The sequence below is a fragment of the Nanorana parkeri genome, unplaced genomic scaffold (assembly GCF_000935625.1).
Source record: "Nanorana parkeri isolate BGI_ZX_2015 unplaced genomic scaffold, ASM93562v1 scaffold1652, whole genome shotgun sequence".
Classification (NCBI taxonomy): Eukaryota; Metazoa; Chordata; class Amphibia; order Anura; family Dicroglossidae; genus Nanorana; species Nanorana parkeri.
In genome coordinates this window covers 112,613-128,786 of record NW_017307920.1, presented here as the reverse complement: position 1 = coordinate 128,786, position 16,174 = coordinate 112,613, and the positions used below count along the sequence as shown (strand labels likewise).

Below are 16,174 nucleotides of genomic sequence, written 5' to 3'. Positions count from 1 at the left end.
ATCTAATTCTTGTAAATGTTTAAATGATCGATTTGAGGACATGCCAGCGAATAATGATGTATAAATTGCTTTAGCATTAAGTTCATCATTTAAGCTTCCGTATTCAGAAGGTTCTGCTGGCTGGTTAGTGCCTGGGCAGGTCAGAGTAGATCAGCAGCAATGCAGATGATTGTTTTCTGTGCTCTGCCATTTCCTGGGTCACACATGGTTAGACTGCATTTTATGTACTCTCATCCTTTCTATGCAAGCAATATAGGAGCTACCCCCACACTGCAAGGGTTAAGTGCTCACTTTTGTCTAGGTGCTAAAATAAAAATAGTAGAGCTGCAGCTAACGATTATTTTCAGAATCGATTAGTTAGTCGATTTATTAAGTTCGATTTAATCGGTTTAACAAAATTAAAAAATAAAATACATTTTAAAAAATGGCTCCAGTGGTGGGACTACTAGTTTGTATTGAGATTGCAGTCCATCACAGGAGCAAGCTTGGAGCGGTGGAAGTAAAAAAGAAAAAAAAAAAGTGTGGTGTGCAATATAGGGAAATGAAAAGTGTAAAATTATACAGCAATGAATGCAGTATGGCACCGGCTATAGAGGACTACAAATCCCAGCAATAGTACTTTATAGCTGGCGGTATTCTGCATTGCGCTGTATAATGTACTATTGCGAGTGGTATTCGGCATTGCACCACTGTATAATGTATTATTGCTGGGATTTGTTGTAGTCCTCTATAGCTGGTGGTGTTCCGCATTGCGCTGTATAATGTATTATTCCTTGATTTGTAGTCCCCTATACAGCGCAATGCAGAATACCACAAGCTATAGAGGACTACAACAAATCCCAGCAATACATTATACATACAGTGTATAATGTATTGCTGGGATTTGTAGTCCTCTGTAGCTGATGGTATAATATACAGCACAATGTTCCATCAGCTATAGAGGAATATAAATCACAGCAATACATTATAGAGCATGTGGGAGGGGGGGGAGTGTGGGCTTACCTGAGCAGTCTTAAAGCAACTTGTTTCTGAGATCGGACCTGTCTATCTGCGGCTGTCATCCGCCAACACCTGCTCCTCCTTACTACTTCTCCCTGCGAGGTGTGGCGTGTGGAGCGTAGATGCGGGCGGATCTGGCAGCGGCGAGCGTGAGGTGGGAAGGAGGTGTGGCGTGCAGCGTGTGTGGAGCCGTGAACAGGGCCAATCAATCGGAAGCCGATTAATTGATGATTGAAAAAGTTGACAACTTTTTCAATCGATTATGTCGATTAGTTGTTGCAGCCCTAAAAAAAAGTTATACTCACCCGGCCCTCAGACGGCTTGCTCCTGGAGCCTCCCCCTTCGCCGCAGTGGTCTACGGTCATGTCCGTTATCTCATTCTATACACTGTGTATTGGACATGAGGACGCCAAGAGACATGCTATCATTGCAGCAGAGGGGGGGAGAGCGCTGTGACAGCCGGCTGGCTCCACAGTTCGGGTAAGCATAACTTTTATGAGACAAACAGAGCGCTTCACCCTTGCAGTGCAGGGGTAGCCCCTCTGCAAGGGTTAAGAATAATTCTGCTCGGAGTTCTGCTTTAAGGGGAAAACTACAATTCCATTATTGTTCTTCTTTTTTACAATAAGGATTTGGAAGTTTCCTGACACCTTTTATCCAGTGCAGTATTCCTGACACCTTTTATCCAGTGCAGTATTCCTGACATCTTTTATCCAGTAGATGTCACTATAGATATGCTGAATCGTTGACTAGGCTGGATGTTGGCATTCTATTTATTTCATGCTTTCCTTGTGACATTGAAACCAGTTGCTTTACAAACTGGGGTCATTTAGCTCAATGATTTATGCTGCTGCGAATGCACTGAGCATGTCCTTAATCTCTGTGTGTGTCTAATAGGACACAATGCTGAAATCAAGCAGAAACCAAGCAGAAACCGTGATCAATAGTGGAGGCCAATTAAATGTTGTTGTTTTTTTTTTCACTTGGTGTTGGGAAAGAAAAAAAAAAAGAGAATTGATCTGCTTACAGGTGAGAGTTTCTGCGAAAAGAAAATAATCATTGTGTTCACGTGGGCTGCTTATCTACCTGCACACTATGTATTACTTTATGAAATGTAGATGTACATAATACTGATGTAGGATGGTGACACTCAATTAGAAGATACCCTCCAACGTTTCCAAGATGAAAATAGGTACACTTTGCCCAGCACAATTTCCCCCCCTCCCCCATTACGGCCTATTGCCATTAAAGCAACAATCTTAACAATGGTATACTTGCATCTAGTGAATACACTACATCACACCTAACTTCATAGATAATTCCAGCAGTAAATATGAACAAATGGATCGTGGTGTGCTTCTTGCCCAATGCATACTGAAAACTGTGAATCCCAGTACAGACCAGTATATGCTCTGTAGGCATGTTTACAAAATGGCACTATGGTTAACAGAGTTCGAGGGTCTGCTTGCTCTTCCCGACATAGTTACATAGTTAGTCAGGTTGAAAAAAGACACCTGTCCATCGAGTTCAACCTATAGAGATATGAGAAAGAAAGAAGAAAGGCCCAAACAGAACGCTACGCCCACAATTACCCACTGTTGATCCAGAGGACAGGCTATTTATTCTGTCTAAGGTGGCATGAAAGTAGGTAATGGCTTTGGCCTGAAACCTCCATATGCCTGCTTAGATCCAAATGGTTGCAAAGGCTATCCCTATACTGCAAGGGTTAGGGGGGCTAGGGTCGCAAATAAAGAAAATATACTCGCCCGATGCACGGTCACACCAGGCTGCTAGACCAATGCTTCCCCCAGCTTTGGTTGTCAAAGGACCCGTGAGGTCATCACGTCTAACAGGTCTAATAGACATGAGAGAGAGTTGAGCACTCACCGCTGCTGGACTGAGGATCAGGTGAGTGTTTCTTCTTTATTCCGACCCCTAGACCAAAATGAGCAGTTAACCCCTGCAAGGGTTAACTTTTGAAAATCCTGGAGTTGTTCTTTAAAGCAGAGAAGCATCTCTTCTGTCATCGTTTCTGAATTATTAGCAGAAAGCCCTCGATCATCATATCTCTCAAGCCTAAAAAAACAGTATTTCTGGTCCATGAGTATTTTTTTTAAACTTGAGAAATGCTTCTGCAGAATCTTAATAGGGATTCAGAATCGGACAATGCTTATGCAGCATCCCTGAACAGGGACACTCGTGGCAGGAATACCAGCTATTATTTTAAAGAAAGTTGCAGATTTAAAAATATTAAAATGCAATTTTGAGTTGCAATAACCTGCTTAACATTGGATTTCAGTAATTGAGTGTACATATACTTTATTCTTTTTTTTTTCAATTGCGTATGGTCCTACTTAGTGCAGTTCACTGCCTTTTGCTATATCTGAATGTAACCCACAAGATGATGTGTTTGGAATTTCTGCTCTAAAGCTCTGATTCATTTTTTTAAAACCGTCCCCTCGTATACATTCTGTCATGCTCGACACTTGTTATAGCAGTAAAAAAGGCTGAAGAATTATTGTTCCAACAATAGGGTAATGTGGTATAATGGACTCTGGGCAATAGGTGTTTGTATATGTATTTTTTTTGTAAATAATTTTACTGATTTGTGTATGAACACAGTTGCTTAGGGGTTAGCACTTCTGCCTCGCAGGACAGGGGGACCCTGTTTCGAAACCCGGTCAGGACACTATCTCCAAGGAGTTTGCATGTTCTTCCTATGTTTGCGTGCGTTTCCTCTGGGTACTCCACTTGTTTTAATTGTTTTAGTTAGATTGTAAGCTCCTCGATGGCAGGGACTGATGGGAATGAATAGTATGTAAAGCACTGTGTAAATTGTCGGTGCTATATAAATACCTGTAATAAATACAAAATAAAATAAATAACATATCCTTGGGTACCTGAAAAGTTCACAAGTCCTGTTCTCTTGATCTTTTCATACTTCTATGATAGGATGAGGTACCTTTAAAAAAAAAAACTAATTTCCATTTCTGCTTCAAGTGATAATATAGTTGTGATGGATTATTCTTTTCTAACTCTCCATTGATAGAGAATAACTTTGTCAAGTTATTACCAATTTAATTACAGGTTCCAATTTTTTTTCTTTGCTTTTTCAGCACTTATAATATGTAAGTGGCACTATATTATTATTTAAAATTTGCGATGTTAAACTTTATACCATCTGAAGCCGGCATAGCTGACTGTCATCAAAGACTTTCAATAATCCTGGCTGATACAGGGCATTAATCATGAGCTGTGTATCCCGCTGACTCAGTTAGAAATGAAGCGAACTTCCCTAAACTCCTGGCATAGTCATTTCTGTATTAAGGATGTGTCAAGCTGAGCTTTAAAGAGATCTTTTTTTCTTTGCGTGAAACCCTCTAAATAGATAATTTATTTCACACGACAGTTGGTGTGTTCAAAAAGCACAAAAGTTCTGACGATCCACGTTGGCGGAATGTTTGCTGGAGCGTTTATTTGCTGATTTTGTACGTTCACTGGCTTTTAATTATATCTAATTATCTCGACTGGAAATCTTACGGGGAAATCTTAAAAAGTTTTTACTACAGAGTTCTTGCATGTCTTCAGAGCCACTAGAGATACAACTATACAAGAATCCCCAGCTCAACTTATGCACAACTGCATGTTGCAGACATACAACCCCCACAAAGTCCAAAATCTGAAAAATGATCAGTTGTGGGAGAGCTACTATGCGGTGAAAGAAATGGTTTGATATGTTTGCACTTTTTGTATACATTTTTTGTATTAACCCTAAGTAAAAAAAAATATTAACCCTTGCAGTGGGGTTACCGCCGCACTGCAAAGGGTTAAGTGCTCGTTTTTTGTATGCATTTTCTGTCTGAGAAAACATTGTATTAACCCTAAGTCAATTTTTTTATTGACCCTTGCAGTGGGGTTACCGCCGCACTGCAAGGTTTAAGTGCTCGTTTTTGCCTAGGATCAAAAATAAGAAAGTTATAACCACCGGATCCTCCGAGGCAGCCGGTTGTTAGAGCGCTCAGTATTTTTTGCGATCGCACCAGGGGCATTGCTGTGCCCCCCTTTGTGGTGCAAGCAATCGCACTGCGGGGCAAGCGGTGTGGCTGCAGTGCAGTTAACTTGAATGCACCACCACGCCTCCCACCCCAGAATGCAGGGAGGCTGTAATTATGCAATTCAGTTAGTTCCAGCTACTAACTGTGCTGCAACGCACTGGAATTAGTTTGAACAAGCTCTCCAAATGCTGTATAGCCAAATGGCTCGGCAGAGGAGGGTGATAATAATACGCCTGCCTTACCTACAAAGCCTCTGGCAGGTAAAACAGCTATATCTAGTTTAACACTGGAGATTTTTAACATCAGCTTGGGTAGGATCAGCAGCAGGAATAAGGGCAACGAGATTTCCCCATGAATTGCCCTGGAAGTATATAAGAAGACTATTTTCAGCATGCTTCCCTTATAACTGAAATATACAGTGAGTGGCCAGATTATTATGACCACCTGACGTTTGTAGGCAAATTGGCTATAATTAGCTATATTTTTGCGCTGAAGTTGCTAGAGGGCCAGACCATTATAAATAGGGAAGCAGGTTGTTTACCACAACAGTAGAAGTGATTTTTTTCTGAAGATATATTTTGTTCTGAAGAACAACGCGATTTAACAGCCTTTGAACGTGGGGTGATTGTTGGCGCTTGGAGCCATGGAGCGAGTATCAGCAAAACAGCAGAATTCGTTAAATGTTCAAGAGCAGCTGTTGTTAAAGTGTTTAAAGACTGGACTGCCAGCCGCAAATCTGGGTCTGAACGTGCAAATTGTTGACGTCAGCGACTAGTCAATGTTAGGGCAGAACGGAGAGTGGCAAGACTGGTACAAGACAACAGAAGGGCAACAGTGCAGTGTCAGATTCCTCATCACCTTTCAACATCTTGTGGAGTCACGAGGCGGCCCAACGAAGTACTGATGGGGTGGTCATACTAATCTGGCCACTCAGTGTAACTTCTGCATGGACTGCTCCTTAAACTACAAGTATACATCCAGCTTTTTAACACATGCAAAATCCACTTCAAGTATATCTACAGCCATTGTTTTCTTTCTTTAATGGAGGGACTAGGGAATAATTATAAACCCACCTCACCTTTTTTTTCTGCCATCTTTATCCCATTGGGCAGTTTTTTTTTATACATTTGGTCATGTAGATGTTCTGGTGATGACTTTAAATTTTGGATTTGTTAACAATTGGGACACATACAGGCTAAATCTCTCTTATAGAGACACAACAGCAATACAAGCTGACTGATGTTCTAACCCTTCACCACTCAATGTATTATTTTAAAAAAATGGCTATACAAACACTTTTTGAAGGAAGTTGCCAAATCATTACACATTCGGATTAGAGAAGAGCATTTGCAAAAGCTAAGATGTTTGATATGTTTGCACTGAACCTTTAAAAGCAATGTGATGTAGTTGTCAATCCTTGTTTCCCTGATCCATCCCTGCCTAAAGAAAAGTGAGCTTACTGCATTCTATGGTGTATTTTGTCGGCATCCCGCTGCTGCTTGTTAAGTGTGTGCCTCAGTTGTCGCTGTTCAAGGTTTCAGTGTTCCTGTACTATGTTCCTGTGGAGGGGAGTTTTACTTAGAAATGCATTTTAATAGCCTCAGTTGAATTGTCATGTACTGTACATTCATTCAAGCAAGATACAAGTGACCTAGATAAATGCTATAGACTCTTCTAAGCACTCAGTTTTTATTTCCTAAAATGCAGAAATATGTGTTGTTATGATATTAAAAACAACAACTCTGCTTGTGGAATGATTTATCTACCAGGTATGGGTCCAGAAATGTTAATTTAGGTTTTGTGTTGTCACTCCCTCTTATTATGTCACTGTGGAGGAAGTCGGAGTTTGGGTTAAGAATAAAAAAAGATAAAAATCCTGCAATGACTTGCTCAAAAAACCCCTGACTTCTATCAAAAATAGTTTGTATTGCTCTTTGAAAAAATTGCGCTGCATGAACATCATCTAATCTGAAATTAACCAACCTGAAAGAATGGGTCGCAATCACTCTTAAGACAGCGTGCAGATCTTGCAATGGCTTACTCCAAACCTCTTGTAAGAGAAATTGTTGTTGCCGTTGCTGGCTGCCTTTTTAATTTCAATAGATTTTTATTGAGGCAATTTTCAATATTACCAGACAGGATAAAGGAAAAAAAAAGGAAAAGAAAGTAAACAACACAGAGGGTCCTAACAGGACCAACTCACCAACCCAGTGAACGGGTAATGGTGCATGCACTGTAACATGAGAGTATGTGATATGTTCTATTGTGAGGTCCTGAGAGGTGCTACCCAGATATTATCTGAAAATTCCATGTATCGCTCTCTTTAGGATTCATGGGGTAGGTGTGTTTTTCTGAGACCACAGATTGCCATTTCCTTTGGAAGCTCGCTATGGAGTCATTGCGGCTCGCAACCGCTCGTTCGTATCCGCAGTGTAGTTGTAGTATCTGTATTGTTTCTGATGGGTTAACTGCCTGTGTACCCTTCCAATGTCTCGCTATTGTGAGTTTGGCTGCTAGGAGGGTGTGAATTATGATAGCCCTGAGGTTATTGGGGTATTGGTCTATACCAACATGAAGAAGAGCTAAGTTGGGCGTGGGAGCTATAGAGAGGCCAGTCACAGCCGACATTATCTGGAAAATCTGCTTCCAGAAGCTTGTGAGGGACCTGCAGGACCAATAGGTGTGGAGCAGTGTGCCCATCTGTCCACATCCCCTCCAGCACAGTGCAGAGGAAGATGGGGACATCTTGGCTAGTCGGGAAGGAGTCAGATACCATCGCAACACTGTCTTTTGAGCTAGTTCCCACATGTCCACACATCTAGAGGCCCTCCAGGTTTCCCTGAAGGAGGTCACTGGCTGCCTTTTTAAAATGTTAGTTGCCTGGCTGTAAAGAAGAGGTCCAAGCAAATTAAATCTTAACCCCTACAGTGGGGCTACCTTGCTCTGCAAGGGTTAAGCGCTAGTTTTGTCTAGGGAGCTAAAATAACAGAGTAATACTCACCCTAATCACAATCCTGGCTGACTCCTGGACCGGTCCCTTCAGTTTGTCTCTTCCTCTGACTCAGTACTGAAGGAGATATTTACTCCAAACAGGAATTTATGTATTAGTCCAAAAAGTAATTACCTTCCTGTTTTGGATTCCATATGTCTATCTTACGACTATTGAGAATCTCAACACCAGATGCAGGACACTTAGAGGTGTATTTATAAACATTTTGCAGAGGCAGTCATCTTGCGAAACTCCGTGAATGTTCGTTCTCTACAAATGGAGGCAAAAACAAACATTCTTAGTATCTTTTTAATATCAAGTCAAATTTGGAAAATATCACAATGTGACTACAAGATGGCGCTGAGGAGCTTATTTCTTATGCTCCTCAGCTCCATCTAGTGGTCACACTGTGATATATTCCAAATATTATACAGTATTTAATTTGGACAGAAAAACATACTAAGAATGTTTTGTTCTTTACCTCCATTTGCATAGAATTTAACAGGATGACTGTCTCCTGGCCTTTGTTTACTGTATACTTTTATATATAAATACTTGTGCTTAGGAACACTATACAGGAATAGAGCAGCATGAGATAGTAGTATTCACCTAGATGGTAACCTGGAGTATGGTATGCCATGCATAAACACAGGAAGACAAAAGCCGGGATAAAAATAGCAATACATCTGTGCCCACTTATAATATACCCGCTTTCTCTGATCTGCAAAGAGCAATAGATGCGGGTGATCATAAAGATCAAGACTGCTGATAGTGTCAGTCTCTCATTAGACTTTTGGGGGACGAGCTCAGGAATGGATCTGTGTTTGGTGGCACGGCCACTGGAAAAGGTAAGTATTTACACCCTTTTTTTTTTTACAGGTAATTGTGTTCTTGCTAGTTGTTTTTTGCAACAGGGTCACTTTTAATCAAACTTGTTAATTTAAGTTGTAATTGCATTGCAATGGAACATTAAAATGTTTCCCTAGAAGATGAAAAGAGGCAGCAGAGTAGGGGATTTACCCCCTCCCCCGGGGTGTAATAATCCCTCGCATTGAGGTGTGGTTGGGCTTAATGTGGCAGAGTTTTAGGGTAGGTTCACACCTAGGCGACACCTCACCAGGAGTCACCAAGGTGCGAACCGATCGTGCTGTGGGTGCCATTATTTTCGAATGGTATCGCAAATAAATGTACTTGTACCTTCTATTCTGCGATTGCCGCACGGATGTCACCCCATTGAAATCAATGGGGCCGCACGGCAATCACTGCCTGCATTGCACAGGACCGCACGGCATCTGGGATGCGTGTCCCGTGTGTTGTGCGGAGTATTGCAGGTATGAACCTAGCCTTATAGCTTAGCTAGAAGCAGCCCTGGCACTTTGGATGCCATGGTCCAAGGACTCCCAGGACATTCTGAAAGATAGTTTCTTTTATATCCTGTGTCTCATAAATATTATTGTACCTTACCAAACCTTAAAATAAAGTATGACATTTGCGTACGGTCTCAGTCTGCAGACATATTGATATACCATCGTAGAAAGGGCCTTTGCAATTAATTAAGCTGCTGCTGTCTCTAAAGCTGTTTAGACCCCTTTACCAATAGCACAGAATATCTAAGTACACATAGCCCTGAACCATGAAATATATTCATGCACTTGCATCACACCTTTAACGCTTAAATTTATTTGCAGGACAACTTTGTAATTACAGCCATAAATTTGGCCTGTTGATGTTAGTACTAAATTGGACCTGTGCGGGTAATATCCATTTTTTCTGTTACTGACAAATCTTTCTCCATTTTTCATGCTAACATTTTATTTAGTGGGAACCTTAATTCATTTGTGTGGCACAATTTGCCTGTATTGTATAAACATAGAAATAGATTTTAAAGGGAAATGCCAGATTACACTGATTTTGCACAAAACAAATGTGATGGTTTGCAATATACAGAGGGGCCCAACAAAAATGTATACACACTTCACTTCAACAGTTGTTTTTTATACCCTTTTTTAAAACCCATATTGAATTATGGCAGCAATGTGTAGTATTATGTTTCCTCTAAAGATATCAGCAGTCGCACTATTGTTGATATCATCATGTGACCGTCAGGAGAGAGTTAGAGAAAATGGCGGAGGCACGCTTGACTTTCAAGCAACGCAAGACCATTTTGAAGTGTTATTGTAAGTTTGAAAATGTGTGTGAAGTTCAATGACTATGGCGACGTGAGTTTGGAACAGAACCACCTCCACGACTAACAATCTAACGGATTCGTGAAAAGTTCAAAACCGATGGCACTGTGTTTGATGTGCACAAGCAAGATCTGGGAGGCGTCGCACCGCAACAAGTCCTGCTTCCTCGGATACGGTGTTGCAACAGTTTACATGCTCACCGCAAACAATGTGCATGTGAGACAGGAATTAGCAGATCAAACATACAACTTATTCTTAAGAGAGCACATTGGAAGTTTTACATCCCGAGACTGTTACACGACATGATTGAAGATGACCCTGATCGGAGAATGGAGTACTGTGAGTGCTTTTGGCAAACTGGCCATTTGTGTGCTTTATGTGGATGAGCAATTTTGCTTCCAGCAAGATGGCGCACCATCTCACTACCACCGAGACATAAGAGCCTATCTCGATGACATTCTGCCAGGATGTTGGATAGGACACAGAGATGCTGTTGAATTTCCTCCACGTTCCCCGGACTCAACACCCCTTAATTTCTATCTGTGGGGAACACTAAAGAATGTGCTATAATGTCGAAAACCGCCTACGCTGGCTGCACTACGGGAAGAAATTGAAATATCATGCAGAGCAATCCCTGTGGACACTCTAGTCAATGTTGTTCATGCAGTAGTGCGCCAAAATCAAATGTGTCTAGATGCTAATGGTGACCACTTTGAGCACCTAATGTGATTGCATAATTCAAACATGATTTACTGCTGCCCTTTGAGGCTTCTATAAATCTAGTAATACATTTTCTATGCATATATTTTTCATGTTGAAGTGTGTATACATTTTTTGGGTCCCTCTGTATATATGCTGTGAGGTAAATAAAGCCATACATATATTAATTAGAATCAGTTAAGTACTGTACCTGAGAGTCTCTTGTAATGAACTTTGTTGCCCTAAACTTCCTTTTTGAGCCCCATAGCCTCCTAAATTATGTTTGGCCCTAAATAGGCCCCTATACCTTTCTCTTCACTAAGCATTCAGGAAAACAAGCTTCTCCTTGAGACTTCTGGTCCTTTTAGAGAAAATGAAGGTACTTTTGGCTTAGCTGTGGCCATTTAAATATTTACATTATCTTAGCAAGCAGCATTTACAATTTAAAACGAGTCCTCACTAATCCCTGTTGCTGCAGCTATTGTAGAGTAATTTAATTCTTGAAGTTTGCAGCAGACGCTTAATCGTTTTTGAATTCACTTTCTCTCTGTTGCTCGGGTCCCCCTGGCAGGAGTGAGTTGCCAGCCTGAAAAATAGTGTAGGTGCCCAGAAAAAAGGTAGAGAGCAGAGTGCCTGGAACTGACTTCAACAACTTCACTGCTTCTATTTTACTGCTTGCTAAGAATATGCAAATATTAGAATAACCAAAGCCTGGCAGCAGTTCTGGTTTTTAGGCATTAGGAGAACACTTAGATGCTTCTCTGGTACTGAGTGGTCCTAAATGATGTAGGGAGTATTGTTGTCTTAATGAAGGCTCTTTTGCATCATTGCACTGTATATTCTGAATGGTTTAATATGCTGGGTATCATTTAACCCAGTAGAGGACCAGCACTGGAATCCTCTACTAGAGTATATTTGGTCTTCTGGAAGATAGCTGTGCTTTGACAGATATTACAGATATTGTTACTGCCTAGCCATCCTAAACAAAAGTAACCTACCCTTCCTTACCCCTGAATCTCCACACATTTAAGAGGCGCTGGGGTTTCAGTGCTCACTCAGATTATCCAAATGCAAGAAAGTTCCAGTGCACTGGCATGGCAGTTACCCTAAAAACAGGTATCCCTTGTTGGGTAACCACAAGTGACTCAATGTTCAGAAATAAAGGGCGCCATACAATTCGATCAAACATAAAACATTTAACACATTTCAGGGGCATCAACTCTCCCTTGGAATGGGATACGGGTTTGATTGGACACAAAAGATACTATAACCAAATGGATCTGTATGTGATTTACTAAAAAAGATCTCCATTAGGCCTAGAACTTAAAGTGACACCAAACTCAGAGGTCAATCCTTTAAAAGGCATTCAAGTACACTAACTATTAACAAAAATGTATCTTATTTGTGGATCACTCAGCTGTAGATCCTCAAATCCTATTCTGACACTGTCCTTCCTTCTGGAGGGTGGCTACTTTTGTTCCCCATGGTCCCTTTTGTGTTTTGGATGGACTGCAATCGCAATACAAAGTAGTAAACTAAACGTAAAATTGTAGTCCATCACAGGAGTGAGATTGGAGCGGTGGCTACTTTACAACACACACACAGAGACCATTGTGAGCAAAAGTAGCCACACTCCAGAAGGAAGGACAGCGTCAGCACCAATTCAGAGATGATTTGAGGATCTACAGCCGAGTGATATTCAAATAAGATAAATTTTTGTTAATATACATTTAGGGTACTTAAATGCATTATTAAGATTGAACTCCGGAGTTTAGTATCACTTTAAATTGACAACAGCTCATTCATAGTTTGGTTTGGGGCCCTTTATTTCTGTACATTGAGTTGCCTCTGAATCTTCACTTCCCACGGACTTCATAAAAATCTTCCTTTCTGCTGGCCATTTCTGTTCAGTCTTTCCCCCATAGACTTCTAAAAGGGTATCCCCTGAGAGTCCCTTGTAACCTTACGGTCTCCATATCCAGAACTGAAATAATATTAGCTTGAAGTAGACTTTATTTAGGTAACGATACAGTGTGTATGAACTCTTTGCATTCCTGGAAGTATTGATTGTATATTCTGTAGCACATCTGTAAGTGTAGGTGGCCATCGTTTGTAAGGTGTCAGATGCTGGAATTGTAATCAAAGGATACAGGTAAAAGTATTCAGTGGTTATATGTATATTTCATGATTTCAACAACTTCATTTAAGAGTATCCTGCTTTTAAAATTAGACTGGAGTTATTTAAAAAATGACACTTCCAAAACTTTAATTTTGAGTATTGTCTTTCTTTTTCTCCCTCTGATTCCACAGTGCGCTGTTAGAGGTGGAGAAATCGGCACTGCGTGTGGGACTCATCACCAACTTCAATGAGCCAGTAAATCAGGTTAGTGCAGAATTGAATACTGATGAGTCGCTTACATCTTCTATCGCTGTCCCTATGGCATTGGAATTGTGCTATTTTCCATCTAAATAAACACTTTGAAAATGAAATAGATAGAGAGTGGAGGTCGGGAGTCCTCGCTTCATATGATCACTAAAGTGGTGTCAACTTCCATTTATTCTTTAACAAAACATTTGTTTAATTCTTTTATTTTCTCCGTGTGTTCCTGACTAGTGGGGTGGCAATGCTATTTGCTTCTGTGCTCTAGCTGATTGCGTAGAGTAAGACCTGGGAATATTTTGTTCATCACTTTTTTTTTTGCATTTCAGTTAAAGTATATGTGAACCCAATGACTAAAATCTAATATAAGCTTCAACATGTAAAACTCATTTTAAACATTAAAGTCTGCAGTTTTCAATAAAATAATAACTGGTGACCATGTAATGAAAGTCCTTGTTCAGACACTTCCTGTTATAGTGTGACAACGTTGTTTCTAATTTGTACTCCCAACGCAGAGTACAAGCAAGTGACCATGTCGATGCACATCCCGCAGGCATGGTCAACTGTTGTCACCATCAAGAAATCCACCCTTTGATGTGCAGCCATTGCTTAATGATGCTGTTTTTATTGTGGCATGTACATACTACCTTATTCATCACAGGAGAAATATAAATGCTGCTAGTTGCACAAATACCAAAAAAGCACCTAGAGGGGAAAAAAAAACAATAAATGTATGCTATCCTAGTAATACTGTGTTTGGTATTCATGTTTGATGCCATGGAGAGGAGTGGGGGGGGGAGCAGGAGAGAGAGAGAGGGGGCAACATATGCTAATTGGTTCCTTTATCCCAGACTGAAACAAAATGTTTGGTAAAGGTTTTCCAAAATTATACTATACACAACTAAACAAGCAATGTGCTAACATATATTTCACTGGAGTAGGACTAGTACAGTATATTATTATTATTATTATTATTTACTAGGGATGTACCAATATTACTAGGGATGTACCAATATTAGTATAGGTATCAGTGCCGATGCCGAGTATTTGGGTGAGTACTCGAACTTGCCCAAATGCTTTGATGCTTAGCCCAATACTTGAGCTTCTGGTATTAGGAAGCCTGGCAGCGAGTCATGACATGCTGCCCGGCTTCCTGATCGGCCGGGAAGGCAGCTCCATGCTCCCTCGTCACTTGTGATTATTAGTCTTGATGGAACTATAGCCTGAGTTAGATTTTTTTTTTCAGTTGACCGCTGTGTTTTTCTTTGCCAGTGATTAGACTAACTATATCCAGTTCTTGGCTGTATTGGGTGCCAATGGAGGAAATATCAATGATATAAGTGTTAGAAGTGTCTGTTGCACACCTCCCCACCTCCTTTTTTAAGGGCCCATTCACACCACATCCAGATTACCCCCAGACCAGACTGTTTCCGGACCCAAATGCATCCCAATGTATCCCTATGCTATTTCTGGCCTCTGTTCCCACCAGCACAGTTTGTTCCAGACCAGACCCGAAAAATACTGCTTGTCCTATTTTTTGTCTGGTCTGGAAGGCACTGGAACGCATCAAAACCAAAAATGCATGGTTCGCACCTATACGACCATTTTAAGCTAAAATAAAAAACAAAAAAAATTCCAATCGCGTCAAAATTGTGGTAAAATAGCTGCAAAAAACGCAATGCACTATGTTCCAGATCTGGTCCGGAAAATAGTGTGAACCCAGCCTTAAAGCTTAAAACAGACAGTTACTTAACATCCTGTGTTTAGAGAAGTTCTGGACCTTTCAGGGGCTTGAGGGCCTGATCTCATTTCATAATTTACTTTTTTTTTTAAATTAAAGATTGCAAAACATTACAACTTTAGAAAGTAAAGGAAAAAATGAACAGAGCATCATGAGAAATCCGCAATAGAATAAAATAAAATAAAAAAATAGCGGACAAAGTTGTAATAATGAGAGAAACTGCACTGCGGTACAAAAAAGGATATACGCCAACTTAGTAGTGACCTATCTTCTCTTTATCATCTATAGCTGCCTATGCTTTACATGTATTGTTGGCTGACATAACTTAAATCATTTTTTTTTCTTGCAGATTGCTACTCAGATTGCGGTTTTAATCGCAAAAGTGGCAAGGCTCGATTGCCCCAAGCAATGGCCTGAGCTTATCCCGACTCTCATTGAATCAGTCAAAGTTCAAGATGACCTTCTCCAGCACAGAGCATTGCTTACCTTGTATCACGTGACCAAGACTTTGTCCTCCAAAAGACTTGCAGCAGATAGAAAACTCTTTCAAGACGTAAGTCAATGTATCCTTACATGTATTCTGAATGTATTCTATTATGAAGGTTTAGGGAAGATTTCAATCTTTAATATATGTCCTAAGAAAACCATTGAAAGAAAACTTTATTCATTTATGGTATATTTGGAAACATGTTTTTTTTTCCTGCATATGATTCAGAACTTTAGCTTGGGTTCCAGATCTTCTAGTTAAAGCCATAACAATTCAAATCAATTTAAAGGGTTAGTTCACCTTTGTAACAAAATAGCCTATGGAGTGCTCTATCCCCAGTAATGGACAATACATTTAGCAGCTTTTAAAAATCTTTTTATAAATGCATCTTGTCTTGTTGCCAGGACGAGCCAGTCGTTAGATGCTCATCCCCAACATCACAGGAGTAAACGCTATATTTTTGCAGAGCCCCGTGCATGCGCAATGTGCTCTCTCCCCCACCTATTGTCTTCTTGAAAAAGGGCAGGGAAGCCCAAAACCTTGCTGTATTATACATGAACCTAATGAGCAATAAAGTAATGTTTTCTGTGCTGCAACCCACTTCATTTTTGTTTATTTTTGCGGTCTCTGGGAACTGG

The 16,174-nt window shown here is 40.4% G+C and overlaps 1 protein-coding gene across 1 annotated transcript in view; it reads left to right on the top strand.

The window, feature by feature from the left end:
- IPO11 (importin 11) overlaps nt 1-16,174 on the top strand; it is a gene marked incomplete at its 3' end in the record, with an annotated part of 147,463 nt that overhangs the window by 19,629 nt on the left and 111,660 nt on the right. The window contains exons 4-5 of the mRNA XM_018571001.1: nt 13,239-13,311; nt 15,399-15,602. Coding sequence (XP_018426503.1) covers nt 13,239-13,311; nt 15,399-15,602 — 277 coding nt within the window. The remainder of the gene's footprint in view (nt 1-13,238; nt 13,312-15,398; nt 15,603-16,174) is intronic.